Source organism: Corvus moneduloides, chromosome 26 (genome assembly GCF_009650955.1).
Source record: "Corvus moneduloides isolate bCorMon1 chromosome 26, bCorMon1.pri, whole genome shotgun sequence".
NCBI classification, from domain to species: Eukaryota; Metazoa; Chordata; class Aves; order Passeriformes; family Corvidae; genus Corvus; species Corvus moneduloides.
Genome location: NC_045501.1, coordinates 164656 through 179188, shown reverse-complemented (window position 1 = coordinate 179188; position 14533 = coordinate 164656). Strand labels below are relative to the sequence as shown.

Sequence of the window (14533 nt, the reverse complement as noted above, 5' to 3'; positions counted from 1 at the left end):
GTTAGGGATATTCAAGGAAAACTATGAGTGGCAGGACTTCTGTCACTAAACTCTCTCAAAATATCCAACAAAAGCAAAATTCCTTTTTTCCTTCATACTGTTCTCACATTATTACAGACAACACAACCCAGCAAGATCTAAACAGTCCCTCAGTCATCCTGACATCCGTACCAAAACTACACAAACCCATATTTTGCCTTTTGAACTGAAATTAAACATACAGAGAAACCACAAATTGTTTCCAGGAGGCTCCACTTCAAAAATCAGCACAATTTTCTTCTTCAACGAAGTATTTCAACTTGTCTTATTATATACAATTAAAACTCCGAACACTCATCACAAAGCTAAACAAAGGGGATTTTTCTAGGACAAGTTGATGGAAATTTTTGGAAAATGTGTCTCGGGGAGATATTTAAAGAATGTTTTGTGCTGGAAAAGCAGTGTTGCCATTTTAACCTTGTGAGGTTCAAGGAGTTCTCCAGAAATCTTGGGCAGGTCACCAGTGCAGCGTCACTAGGCAGCTCCTACCTCAGACCTGAATTCTAGACACCAATTACTGCCTCTCAGGAGTTGGTGTCAGTGTAGGACTTTTAAACCCACTGTGTTTTAGCAGAAAAAACAACACCAAAAGCAGCCTCCTGGCTTCATCTGCTGGAGGATGCTCCCTAGCCAGTCTTCCATGTCCTGCCTGCAGCTCCTACCCAGCCTTGAACAGATGTGGAACAGTTTAGATCAGCTTTTGAGCAATGTGGCTACTTCACCTTGGCCCGTTTCTTGCACAGCAGCACCACAATGCTCAGGAACCCAGCGGCGGCCGCGTAGCCCAGTGGGGTCAGGCCACTCTCCGAAGCAGCATCAACGTTGGCCCCAAACTCCAACAGCAAAGCCACCATCTCCACGTACCCCAGGTGAGATTGGACACACAGGATGGGGGCATTGTTCAGAACTTCCGTCCGGTAATTCACGTTTGCACCTCCTAAAATCAGCAAGCGACTGACCTGCGCAGGGAAGGAGAGCTGTTGGCTGAGCTTTATGGAGAGACAGGAGTTTATCGTAAGGGCAACACTGAAACATAAACCAGGGCCCTGGGCACATCTCCAGACAAACAGCAAAGGACATAAAATGCTGAGTAAAAACATTTGCCCAATAAATGGTCCCATTTTAAGTAGATGGAGCAGTTTAATCATTCCCCAAGTGGCTAGGAAGTGGTCTGAAGGGTGCAGCCACCCTTTGTTTCGGAGCAAAGGCACTCCAGCCCCACTGCAGCAGCTGGGGACATGGCAGGCATGGGGAATCAAAACACAGCTGTAGAGAGCTGTACTCAGCATCCTTCCCATGGGATCCCTCTCTAGGGCTGGTTTGGCTGCCCCACTGCGTGGCTCCCTCTGCACTCGGCACCAGTGGAAAAGGCTCTGCCTGATGCTGGAGAGTGACAAGGAAGGGACATGGGGACAGACACTGAGCCCATCTTGCCTGGGTGGGAAGGACCTGGGACAAACATCCTTCCACGTCAGAAAACAATTCCAAACCTGTATCTCTTGTCTGAAATCCTTTCTGCTGTAGAGATGGGCTCACTTAAGTCAATACATTCATATTACCACTGTAAAAGAAGTGCCTGAACCAGCACATGAGCACATGCTGTTGGATTTGCTGTTACCTCAGAGTTCATGCCTATCTAAGCCAGAGCCCTTTACATGAGCTGTCAAGTTCCAACATCAGTTGTCGCATTCCACATCTTCGGGAAGGAAAAATCCCATTTTGCACAGGCACAAACTCACTATTTGCTCATTGCAAGGAAAAGGAGATCCCTGGTCAAAGTAGCAGAGTTGAGGGACCACCCCAAATGGTAAAAAAATCTCAAGTGGACTGAAGGCCTCTCCTCAGCTCAGGATAAACACCCAGCAAACTGCTCAGGCTGCCCAGGACACTGGACTTGGCTCCAGTGAATACTCTGCATGGTCACTGCCCATTGCTGGAGCTTCTTGTGTGAGGTCTGAAGCCCCCAGTTCTCGTCCCCCTCCTCCAGTACCTTTATGTTCGGGGTGTAGAGATTTCTCAGAGATGCCAAAGCCATTGAAAGACCTTCAGTACTGTAGGAGATCCAAAGGCCTTGCAGGATAGAGGAAGATACCCCAACTTTTTTACTCAGACCCTGAAAAAGAGAAAGTAACTTAGATCCAAGCTCACAAATCTGCTCAGTTACACTGGGCAGATCATCCTGGGTCTCTGGACTTCAAAGGAGTTTCAGGACAATAATGACTACACCCAAGATAATGTGACAATTTGCCATATCTGACCTTCACAATCAACTAATAAGCTTGCAGAAAATTACTTGTAAAGGTAGTAGCCATCTCCAAGGCCTAGGAAAGGCAGGATTAAACTCTGAGCAACCAGATCCATTCAACACCCTCACAAAATGCCACGTTAAGGAGCACAGATCGCTACTTCTTTTCTTTTTTAATAAAGTACACAGTATCTGCTCACAATAAGATAAATTCAGGAACTTTCAACGACAGCCGGGAGCAGCATGTCCTGGTCTCTTGTACCAGATTGTCTCCAGCCTTTCTAGTCGGTGTCCGTGATCACGTTATACATAGCACACAGAATGCCTGACGTATTTTCCATCATCACTAACTGGCAGACCACAGTTTAGCCGGTTTCTCCCAGTGAACAGCTGGATGGAGGAGCAGAGGGCTGGGAAGGCCGCTCCAGCAGGAGCCGTGCCGTGAGCATGCCCTGCCTGCTGCAGTTCTGCTGCTGGTTTCCCATGAAAGCCTGCTGGTTCCATGGAAACTGCACAGGCGTCTTTAATTCTATGTTGATAAGAAAACCCTGATTTCCACTTCCTTGCATGCCGGATGGTCATTTCCATCCCTGCAAAACAGCAGGATCCGGTTCCGGTTTGTGTGACTGCGACTGGGATGGTGATGGTGGAACAAAACCAGCAGCACCAGGTGGGATTTGTTTCCCCTGAAGGAAGATGTGCAGGAATCATCATCCCAACCCACTGCTGGACTCGGCTGCAACCTCTGATTCCTCTGTGTGAAAGATAATCTGCAGCATCGCCCTAGCCGTCAACAGATTTGTCACTTGAAATGGTTTTATCACCAAAAGAAGCAATAGATTTGACGAGCTCTTATAAATAACAGCTCCATGTGCTTGTTTCCTTAAAATTCAGAGAGCTAAACCAAGAAAAATATCTGCTTGTGTTGAGGGAGAAGGAGCTCAAGAATTCGAGCCGCTGTTAAATGCTGCCTTTGAAATGACACAACGCAGGACATTAGAGGTCAATATTAAATTTCATAAACTCAGGATGATGAAATTGGGAAAGGGAAAGCAATTTATAAACAAAATAATTTAAAAATAGTTATACTACTATCAAGCCCATAAATGAGGTGCCTGAATCACCATCAGGACCAAGGAAAATGGTAGATATTTTGAAAATAGCCCTCTGAAGATAATCACAGATGCCATAAAAATCTTAACTGTTGCATTAGAATATATATATATACTTAGATATTAGTGCAAGACAAAAAAGGTGACATTTATCCTTTAAAGAAAAAAATACATTCAACACCATAATCATTCAGCTGCTGAAAAAAGCCTGCCCTACTTCTCATTTTACAGCTTGCATCTTCCTTTTCTAATTCCCTCTTCAGAACTGTGGAGCAGAGTGAATCCTTCAGCAAAAACAAATCCCAGCTTGATACAACATCAAACAAAAATATCATCAGTGGTTCCTACTTCATTGGGATCATCCAACATGAGACCAGGGTATGGCCTGACCATTTAAAAAATTTTGCCAACTCCCACAACCCCAGTATTCAAACAGTTGGTTTCTCCTGTCCTGTCATGTATGCAGCTGTCAGCATCCTTAATTTTTACCTTATCACTTCCTCTGCTATTTGGCCATTGGCACTTTATAGAATCCCAGAATTCCAGACTGGTTTGGGTTAGAATGGGTTACAGCCCATCCCATTCCACCCCCCTGCCATGGGCAGTGACACCTTCCACTAGACCAGTTTGCTCCAAGCATCACCCACTTCTGTATTACTGACATTTCAACTAATTTAAGATGAAATTAAAGCCTTCTCTTTGGCTGATTTGCAAAACATACGCCAGCCTGAAGTTTGGGTCCTCTTGTATCAGAGCCGCACATTTCTCTTGGTGCCCTTTTATTCCATGCCAGGCTTTTCAAGTTGGCTTTCCATGTGCTCCTGTTAAGGCTGGTAACCTATTTAAAAAACTGAAACATTTGTACTTTTGCTTTTTTTCCCCCCTGAACTGTTTGAGGATGTTTGTGTTTAGAAGAGAAAGCAAAACATCAGACCTCAGCCAGCAAGTGAAGATGGGAATGTGAAAGTGTCTTCCCACCACATGTCAGGTCAGCACTTTGTGTCTGTGCATCACTTACTTTTTTTTACACCTGGAAATTCCAAGTGTTCCATCATCACCTTGCTACGGTACCAGTGGATTCAAACTAAGAAGGACTGGGGAAGGATAAATAAATTTTCTGAGATGTTTTATCAAAGTCTACCTCTATACCCAGTACTCCCTGTCTGGACAAAATGCTTTAGCTCTGTTCTAATATTCTCCTGGCTTCCTGATGAGTACATAAAATGGAATTATAATGGCACCGGGCCTCCATAAATACTTTCAAAATTAGGATCTTTGTGTCTACAGAAAGATCTTTGTGTCTGCTGCTGTAACATGGCAACTTAAGGAAAAACACCCTGAACTGATGACCTGACACGCTCCCTACTTGGCAGAAAACCCATGACCACACTGGTAATGGCTTCAGCAAAAGATCAGCCAGAATGAAAAGCCTGAATGGGAACAATGCTTGTTCAGAAACAAATACAGTCGGTAACAACTGGCAAAGAGGCTATGCATATACTCTTGGAAATGTTTTCTTTAAAGAATGCTCAAGCTCTTAAACATGGTCTGCAATACTCCAGCCTAGTGCCTCCTTCAGAAACTAATGCAGCTTGTTTCACTGAGTAAAGACTCACAAATCCTCAGTAAATACTTGTTAAAATAAAGAAAAAAAAAATCTATTCAAGGAAAAGCAAAAGACTAAGTTACAGTTTCTCATCCAGCTAATTCAAACCCTTTCAAAACTTTGTAGTACTCCTAAACAACATTCTGCTATGCTTATCAGTCACTGTGACACTGATCTTCCTGCAGTGTTGGAAACCCAAGGATTCTGCTGAGTGATGAAGAACAGAAGGCTGGACTGACATTTGTCATATACTACCTGTCATTTTCTACCATTCTATATATTGCTCAATTAAACCTGGAATCTATGGGAAACTTGTCCACTTAATGAAAATTGTCATTTGCTCAGAGTCTTAATCCCTGTTAATCGATTTCCACCATGGATGTGTGAAATGCAGAAGGTTTGCAACCAAATTCAGATATAAATGGCAGCTGAACAGTAAACTCAGGGCTGAATTTGGCTTTGGGAATGTAACTGAAAATGTGAAATTGATACCCTGAGGGGCAATGCACCAATCTGGGGTTCTTCCCTTTGGCTCCAGCCATTGCCTTCCCAAACAAGCAGACTTTGCTGCTACACCTGATGGTGAATCTGGCACAGGGAATACAATAAATAAATCCAACAGGACTGATACAAAGCAGAAATCAACTGTTTGCTCTAGGAAGAGAAACTGGAGTGCTGACGCTCTTAAGTCTATAAAATCATACAGCGACCAGATGAAAATACAGCCTTGTTTTTCCTAGGGTTAAGCACCCACAGGTCCTAACAGTTGTAAGAAATTCTGTATTTCCTGTGACCTTACAAATCCACCCTCTCATTCCCACCTTCTGGTACCTGGGCCAGCAGGAAGAATGGTACTTTGTTTATGGGTCATATTGATACTCGCATCCAAGTGTGCCTTCCAATTGCCCAAGTCTTAAATGTCTGTGTGAAGAGTAAGATGGACCAATCAGCCAATCTCAACAACCATCAAATTTTCCCTTTACAACCTCAATTTTGCATTGGATTCTTCAAAACGGCTCCTTTTAAGAGATTGCTTTTTTTCTAGATGCTGCTACAAGAACTTATCTTTCAGGGGAAGAAGCATCTTGTGGTAGAAGAGCAATTTTAGGTAAGGAGGCTATCCGCTGAATTTACAGTCTGAAGGAGGGTTTAATTTTAAGGATTTCTTAGATACCATTTTCTAAAGCTCACTTCTACATGCTTCAGCAGCCTCAAGCAATCACACTTCTTACACCAACCCCACAACAAGATGAGACTGGGTGCTGCCAGTGCTGGGGATGAGGTTGGCATAAACCTTCATTTGAATTTTTGTTACCTTAAAAATATGTGCTTTGAGAATGTGATGTCCCAGTTCAATAGTTTGCTGTCGATTTAATTTTCCTTCTTGTCGGGAAAACCAGAAGGCAAGTAGTGTGTGGCCACTCCTAAAATCAGAAGAAAAAGTATGTTAGTATTTCTGATTACACCAAAGAAACAACCTTTGAGGACAGTTTTTGCTTCTGCTAATCCTTCAACCACATCCAGCTTTGGGAAACAGAGCTGGCTGAATTCTCACTTGTAAACCAACAACTAATCGTGCCCTTTATTATTGGTGATCCCTGACAGCTCAACCCCCCCCCCCCCCCAGACATCAGCAGACAGCAAAAAAAGCCCCAATATATTTTCTGTGAGCAGATGTAAATTTAGAAACACCACAGGTACAATGTCATGAAAGCTGAAGTGTTACTTTTATAGTCATTTCACAGAGGAGAACCACATTTGCAAAGCACGTAACCAACTTGAATATAAAATAAAAAATGCCATATTTAAAATATCCACACTTTGAATAAAAAGTCCTTTAAATGACAACTGCACTCTCTACCCTGTGGACAGTCCTGTGGAGTGAAACAACTTTATTTCTTTGTAAAACTCCTTTCTAAACACAACCTCCAGCTTTTCCAGTAATAAAGATGCTTCTGGCAATGCCCTACCAGGTTGACAACCAAAGCAAATTAACTGAACTACACACCGAGTCCTGTTTAAGGCAAAATATAATAAAAGAGACAATAACTTCTGTCACTAGAGGTGATTTCTATTGACATTTTAAAACCTTTAAATATTTACAGACTTCCATCTTGTAACACTGCAAGTTCAAAATGGCTGAATCTTCTCAAAGATGCAAGAAGATGATTCTCCACACAAAACACACATGATGCAAAAACGTGAAGTTTTAGTACCATTTCTGGGTGAGACCAACAAATACCTGCTCCTGCAGGTGCCCCAGGCACACGTGGATGCCACAGCAGGAGATGCAGCAAGCAGGGCAGGAGCCAGCAAGGCTCCACACTGGGATCTCAGTGGTCTGTGTGATGTTTTTTTGGTTTTACCAACAAGATTATATTCTTCCTTAAGCCCCTGGCTGCTCCCAAGGGAGTCCTTTTAAGCCACTTCATTTCTGGAAGTACACAAAAATGTGACTGCACTAAAAGCAATCAAACCCTTACAGCCAAGGAAAATAAAATATTATATCAACTGTGGCTTTAAAAGGGCTTTTAAGGACAGGAAATGTTATTAGCTCATCCCTGTCTGGTAAAGCAAAGAAATACTTTGGACGGCCAGACATCTAGTTAAATATTACACAAGATAGAAGCTTTCACAGCAGTGGGGATTTACCAGCTCATCCCCATTCAGGGTGAATTACTGCCCATCTCAAACTCAGGAAAGAAGTGAATGACTTGTAATGCCCTGGCCAGGTGTTTGGCAAGGTGCCCCCCGAGCCCTGCCAATGAACCTCCTTTTGGATCAGTAACACATGAATTTGTGTGAGCAGAGCCCAGTGATGCTCTGTCAGCCCTCGTGGTGCTGGGAGGACAGGAATGTGGCTGCTGGAGGAGTGGGATGAAAAAAAATCGTATTTTTCTGACGAGGCAGGACTTGATCCCCAGGTTTGGACAGGTGAGAGGGCACCACATCCCATTTACAGGTTAGCTGTTGCACTGGTGGGGAATTCTGTTGTGCTTCATTCCAAAACACAGCTCTGTTTATAGAGGCACCATCAACTCAAGTAACTGTTTTCTGAAATGTTTTTACTGACTGACAGCACTTTCACTCTCAGGGTGACTTGACCATAAAAAGAAATTGAAGAAAACCCCTTTTTTTGCCTGTCAAGCTGCTCTCCCCACCTTGGCCTGGCACACGGCCCGTGCCGGGATCCCACTGCTCCATGCTTCCCATGACTGAAGAAGGAGAAGCCTCTCCAGATGGTGCCTCTGCCCATCACAACACAGCTTTGATACCTCAGCTGAGTGCTGAAAATCCATCATGATGCCTTAGTGCACAGGGCAGCGCCTCTGATCCCACGCATCTGTGCTGTGGGAATTCTCCATATACCACGAACAGAAGGGACAAAACACAAAAAGCTGGGACAACAGAAGGGCCCTGAGAGTGGTTATAGCACTTCGAGGTAACCCCAGCTTGTTGCCTTGCATTCCTTTGGCTCCCCCCTTCTTTGGAATGGGAGGAGAACGTCAGGTCTCCTGTTAGAGGAGACAGACAAATGCATTTGCTCATTACACTGGTTAACCTCTGGGAATGTCCATAGGAAGGAAGGAGAAACAGATCAGGAAACAAGTGACTAGGAAACACAGCTTGAGTGTTGCCAGATACTGCTGGAAGTCAAGTGGAACAGCAATTGCTGGATTTAACCTGGCCCCATTCAGCCAGATTATGAAAACCTGTGATTGCTGCAATACACTCAGTCCATCCCAAAAAATCATCAGATTCACAATGCCGTGACAGGCTTTGAGGAGGGGCCAAGGTGTTCACCTCCACCCAAAGACTGGTGGTGCAAGTTCAAGAACTTGTAGGTTGCTGACAAGGCAGCTGGAGAGAGACTTTGGACAAGGGTCTGGAGTGACAGATCAAGGGGAACGGCTTCAAACTGACAGAGATCAGGTATAGATCAGGTATTAGGAAAACATGCTTCCCTGTGAGGGTGGCCAGGCCCTGGCACAGGTTGCCCAGAGCAGCTGTGGCTGCCCCATCCCTGGAAGTGTCCCAGGCCAGGTTGGACTGGGCTTGGAGCAACCTGGGACAGTGGGAGGTGTTCCTGCAGGGGGTTGGACTGGATGGCCCTTAAGGTCCTTTCCAACCCAAACCATTCTAAGGTTCTATGATTCCGTGATTCAGAGCCATCAGTGTGGGGGTTCGTCCCCCCTGCCATGTAGCCCTGGGAGGGGGGCAGGGGGTTCCCTGTCCCTGCTCAGCCTCGTTCCCCGTTGGTTGTGTTGTGTTCCCCTGCGCGGGCAGGGACCCTCGGGCCCCGTGACTGCGGCAGTTCCTCGGCAGAGCCCCGGCCATGGGCTGCAGAAATAAACATCTCTGAAACATCTACCAGGAGTTGGTCTATATATCTTTCTTTTCCACTGCCTCCTTGTTTGATACATCGTGTTACAGAATGCCCAGTGTAACACATCAGCTCCTTCCCTTTCTGGGGAGATGCTCAGGCAGGGGATCAGGAGCCGCGTCTTTCTGCTCCAGATTGTGAGCACCTGTGCAAAGGGACCCTTCAGCGATGCCCCTCTGCCTCTGGATTATCACAGGACAGCAAATAATACTAGGCTTTTGCTTGTTGGTGGAAAACTCTTTGAGAACATTTAGGAAGGCTCTGAATGGATCAGTAACTGCATTAATCCTAAGCATGAATTGATGATCCAGAAGCTTCTAAGGTGCCTGTTCTTCGCAGCAAGAGCTGAAGTGCAGCTCCTGCCTGACACACCAGCCCAGGCTCCAGTCAGCTCCTAAATTGCTTCTCTGCTGCAGTTGGAAGGGTATTTACCTGAATTTAATCATAGACATGACTTTGGTGTTACGAATAAGGCATGTATGAACTACTCCAGAATAAAGTACAGTATTAATGAGTGATACATTACCTCTGCAATGCTTCCCAGACCTTGGCTTTGGGCTGGTTGATAAATACTTGTTCTGTCAACATTAATTGGAAACTAAACCAGACTGCAACAGCACAAGGTTGTTTTTTTTTTTAATACAGCAGAGTGGCAGTAATGAATTCTACATCAAGGAGCTCAGTGAAATGATTTGCTTTGAATTTCACCACTGCAGAGTTTATCATCAGAGATTTTTCTATTTTTAATGTAAGATTTCTTTTTTTTTTTTTTTGTGAAAAATTAATAGCCCTGCCAGCTCAGATCCTGCAGCTTTAGTCTGCTCTCTGTGCCTGTATTGATTCCTCTAATGGTCAGGAGTCTGCCTAGATGGGCACATATGTGTTTGGGTGTGTGTACATATGTACATACATGCCGTGTGTATATATAGATACATAATTATGTATGTGTAAGCATATATTTATATTTACATATGTAAAAAAGACATAAAGATAAGTCTCTAATCATTCCAATGCCCTACACAGCATGAATTAGTGCACACCTACAGCAGCTCTAAGGAAGGCAAATATAAGAGAAGGCTGCACATGAGCTTATGTGGAATTATGGAACGGCTTGGGCTGGAAGGGACCCTAAAGTCCATCCAGTGCAGCCCCCTGCCATGGGCAGGGATATCTTCACTAGACAAAGGTGCTCCAAGCCCCATCCAATGTGGCCTTGGACACTTCCAGGAATAGGGCAGCCACAGCTGCTCTGGGCAACCTGTGCCAGGGCCTGACCAGGCTCTCAGGAACGAATTTTTTCCTAATATCCAATTTAAACCTACTCTCTCTCAGTTTGAAGCACAGTCCCTAGGTGACCCCATTCCTCATGTCACAGATGGAAAAGGACAAAGTCTCACTGATAAAATACTGATGTGACCAAAGAGCAGTGAAGGAGAATGGTTAAACACAAAAGAAAATATTGAAAGCTCCCAGATGTGTGTCATCTAAACTCTTTCAGTCCTCAGGTAAAAAAGATTTTGAAGGGTGAAAAAGTACTCCAGTGTTAAGGCATTTGCAGCACCAGAGCAAAAGACAAGCAAAAAATAAATGAGAATCAGTCCTGTTCACTTGTGAACTACCAAAGTCCAAATTCCCTGATTTACACCCACATCTCCCTTCTTCCAACTAATCCCATGAAAACAGTCCAAAATCAAGAGATCTGACATTGTGCCCAGTGAATCTGCTCTTCAAAAGATGTGTATTCATATTTAATTCAGCTCTGCCAAGTGTAATGTTATAACTCCAGTTCAGAGACTAATGTGTGCTCCAACAAAGCCCGGAGCCTCTTCCCTTGCAGAATGATATCTGGATGTCTGTCCTGGCTGCAGAGAGGCCAAGCTCAGCTCCATGAGCCCCTCTTGAAGGAACAGTTTATCACCTAAATTGATTTACTGATTTTTTTGTAATGTAGTTTCCCTCTGATGTTATAATTGCAAATTAACTTGGAAGGAATTCACATTATAAAAAAAATTCAAACAAAACAGTCAAGGCTACTTTCTCCTGCACTGCTGGAAGACGATTTTGCTCTAAAAGTGGGTCTTAGGATTTGAGGAATAAAATAACAGGAAGAATTTTAGTCACATTTCTTTCTTCGATCAGTTTCTGCTGATCAGTTTTCTCCACTCCTTTCTTCTTGGTGGCTCAGTGCCACAGGATGGATTATTCTGTGAATATTTTCTTCCATTTAGAAGTGAAAATGGCCCAGCAGACAGGAGTTTAAAGTCCAGAAGAAAAAGAACAGATTTTATGAGGACAGTAACTTAAGACATGCAATATATTCAATCCCCCTCTGCATCCCAATGCTGAGGTTTGATGTCTAATGAGCCAGTTAAAACGAGCTGCTCCACTGATATCCTTTCTGGTGGTAGTGATCACATCTGCTCTCCATCTCATCTGCTATCATTTATAATCTGTCTGCCTTTTCTCCTCGTCTCTTCCAACTGATGCTGCAGCTGCAGCTCTGACTGCAGTTCAGGAGAAACCTGCAGAAAAGTCACTTCGCTGCACTGCTAAATCCCTGTTACAGATCCCCAACTTGCTTCCAATGGCTTCAGTAATTTATTTTTGAATTCTGCTTTCTGCGTGAGATTAGAAAGGGACTCCAAGAGAGCTGGAGAGAGACTTTGGACAAGGGTCTGGAGTAACAGGACAAAGGGGAATGGCTTTCCACTGCCAGAGAGCAGGGTTAGATGGGGTATTGGGAAGAAATCCTTCCCTGTGAGGGCGGGCAGGCCCTGGCACAGGGTGCCCAGAGAAGCTGTGGCTGCCCCTGGATCCCTGGAAGTGTCCAAGGCTGGGTTGGACGGAGTTTGGAGCAACCCGGGACAGTGGGAGGTGTCCCTGCCCATGGCAGGGGTGGAACTGGAACTGGGCTTTGAAGTCCTTTCAACACAAACCACTCCGTGATTCCCTGACTAGAGTTAACATCTTGAGATGCTGGAGATGTGGAATTTGCATACGGTAAATTTCCTACACTCACTTTGTTGAGTTATTGCCCATTCTTTTTACATTTTAAAATGTATTGGGTTCCAAGTCATGCAGTCAAAAATTCTGGAAGTTCCAGTTTATTCTGGAAGACACATGGGAAGCCTAGAAGTTGTATTCTCAGAGTCAGCACTCCATACTTGGTGAACAGATTGGGTTTGCCCCTCCAGTTTACTGGAGGACATGATGATGGACTCATCCCTGTGATTCACAAATATGGCACTCACTAAATATGGCTTGAGGGGTAAATTAAAAGAGCAAGAAATGTTGGACTCTCATTCCCATGCAATGGGTGTAGAGGAAGTTCTGTCCCAAATGACAACTCAGCCACCACTTCTACCGTGCTCCACAATTCTGCCAAAATTAGAGCTGTGGAAATGATCTTGAACAACCAGATCCCACGTTAATCTGCTAATTAATTGCACTAACTCAGTACAGGCCTTGCACAAGTGCAGATGACCAGACAGCAGGCTGGGCAAGGAAATAACCTGACCTCATGTATTTTGGTGGCATGTGGCATCCAGCCCATGGCTGGAGATGGGGAAACAACTGACATGTCCCTTGTGGCTGTGCCAATCTGGCGAGTGCTGCCTGTGCCTGTACCTGGGGGCACTCAGAAAGCCCACTGTGAGCTACAACACTTGCAGAGCTACAAGACTGGCACTCTCAAGCAATGAAAAAGACACTAAGAGAGGTAATTCCAAGTGTAAAGCAATGCCAAATAATGATGGCAGCCCCTTGAGAGCTGGTGCTGCTGCCAACCAATTTGGAAAACCTGATTATTCCATCTCTGGCCCCACAAGGTGCCAGTGGGCACTGCATTATTTTTTCTTTTCTGCCTAATATATAAGGAATTCTAATAAATTCTGAACCCATTATTCTGCCTCACCTTGAATTCAAACAATTTGCCTTTGCTTTGCTGAGTAAAATCCATCCCACATGGATGTGGAGAAAACACTTAAGACCTACCCTGGGTTTTGGTGAACACTTGATTGTTTCTGCTGACAATCAATCAGTGTATTTTAAGAGCTTTTGAGAGTCTTATAATAAAAAAGAGGAAGAAAATCAATTAATCCATGCACCATAATGCCCAAGTGAGCTCCATATGGGGGATTGAGCTGGGGGTAATTTTTAAGAAGTTAAGATGTGCAATGCAAGGACCAACTCCCCATTTAAAGCTGTTTGTTGTATCCCTGAATTGTTAGAAATATCACTTTCACCAACTTCTTTTTCTCCAAACTTTCTAAATTAATTATCTTTACACTGAGGACTGTTATTTGTCAATCAGATTCAGCATTACATCAAAATAAAACAAAACCCCCTGATTTTTCTCTAAAGCCTTCACTCTATCATTTTGCTAGGTAATACACAAAAACATTAATTTTGCGTAGGAAAAGTCTCCGCTTGCAATATGATCCCAAGAGAGAAAGGAAAATGTAAAATACCTACAGAGTATTGTACTAAAAGACAGCTCTGCCAGAAACCATGGCAACTCGGGTGTTAGATGAGAGCTGCATCCTCTTGCCTGGATAGCTGCTGCATGTTTATCCATGCAGTGTGTCTTGATTTGGGGTTTGAGAAACAGACTTGGTTTGTGGATGTAGAAGAGGAGGGAAGAGGTGAGGAAATGGCCTTGTTGTGGGTTCATACAGTGCTTAGTCTTCAAAATTCACTGCCCTAGGAACAGCAACCAGGAGCAAACCTATGCCAAAAGCACCACGTCTGCTGCTTCCCAGCTGGTCCAAGTTCCAGTGCTGCGCAGGTCACCCCGCGGAGCAGCACGGCCGTGCCAAGGTGACCCTGGAGAGCAGTCCAGGGACTGGGGGCTGGGGCTCAGCTCACATCAGTGAGCAGCTGCAACAGGCCACACGAACTGCTCCAAGGACTCAAGGAGATGGGAATGACTGCCTGAGCAACACCTGGATGGCAGGTTCCTAAAATTAGGTGAGGTCTGGCTTCACCAAGCCAGAGGTGAAGCGCTTGAGGTGAAGATCTAAAGTGCTTCATTCTGCTATGGTCCCACGGATGCTGGGACATCCCCACGCAGCACAAAGTGCCTCTTCCCTCAACCACCACCACTAGCACACACAATGTTTGTTGGTCCAGTGCCACCCTGAGACACA

The 14533-nt window shown here is 44.5% G+C and overlaps 1 protein-coding gene across 11 annotated transcripts in view; it reads right to left on the bottom strand.

Annotated features, from left to right (window-relative positions):
* TANC2 (tetratricopeptide repeat, ankyrin repeat and coiled-coil containing 2) overlaps positions 1-14533 on the bottom strand; it is a 195997-nt gene that overhangs the window by 27641 nt on the left and 153823 nt on the right. For all 11 annotated transcript variants that reach the window (XM_032091741.1, XM_032091740.1, XM_032091744.1 and 8 more), the window contains 3 exons: positions 6318-6426; positions 2030-2152; positions 762-998 (listed from right to left, as the gene is read on the bottom strand). In XM_032091741.1, the coding sequence (XP_031947632.1) occupies positions 762-998; positions 2030-2152; positions 6318-6426 (469 nt within the window). The remainder of the gene's footprint in view (positions 1-761; positions 999-2029; positions 2153-6317; positions 6427-14533) is intronic.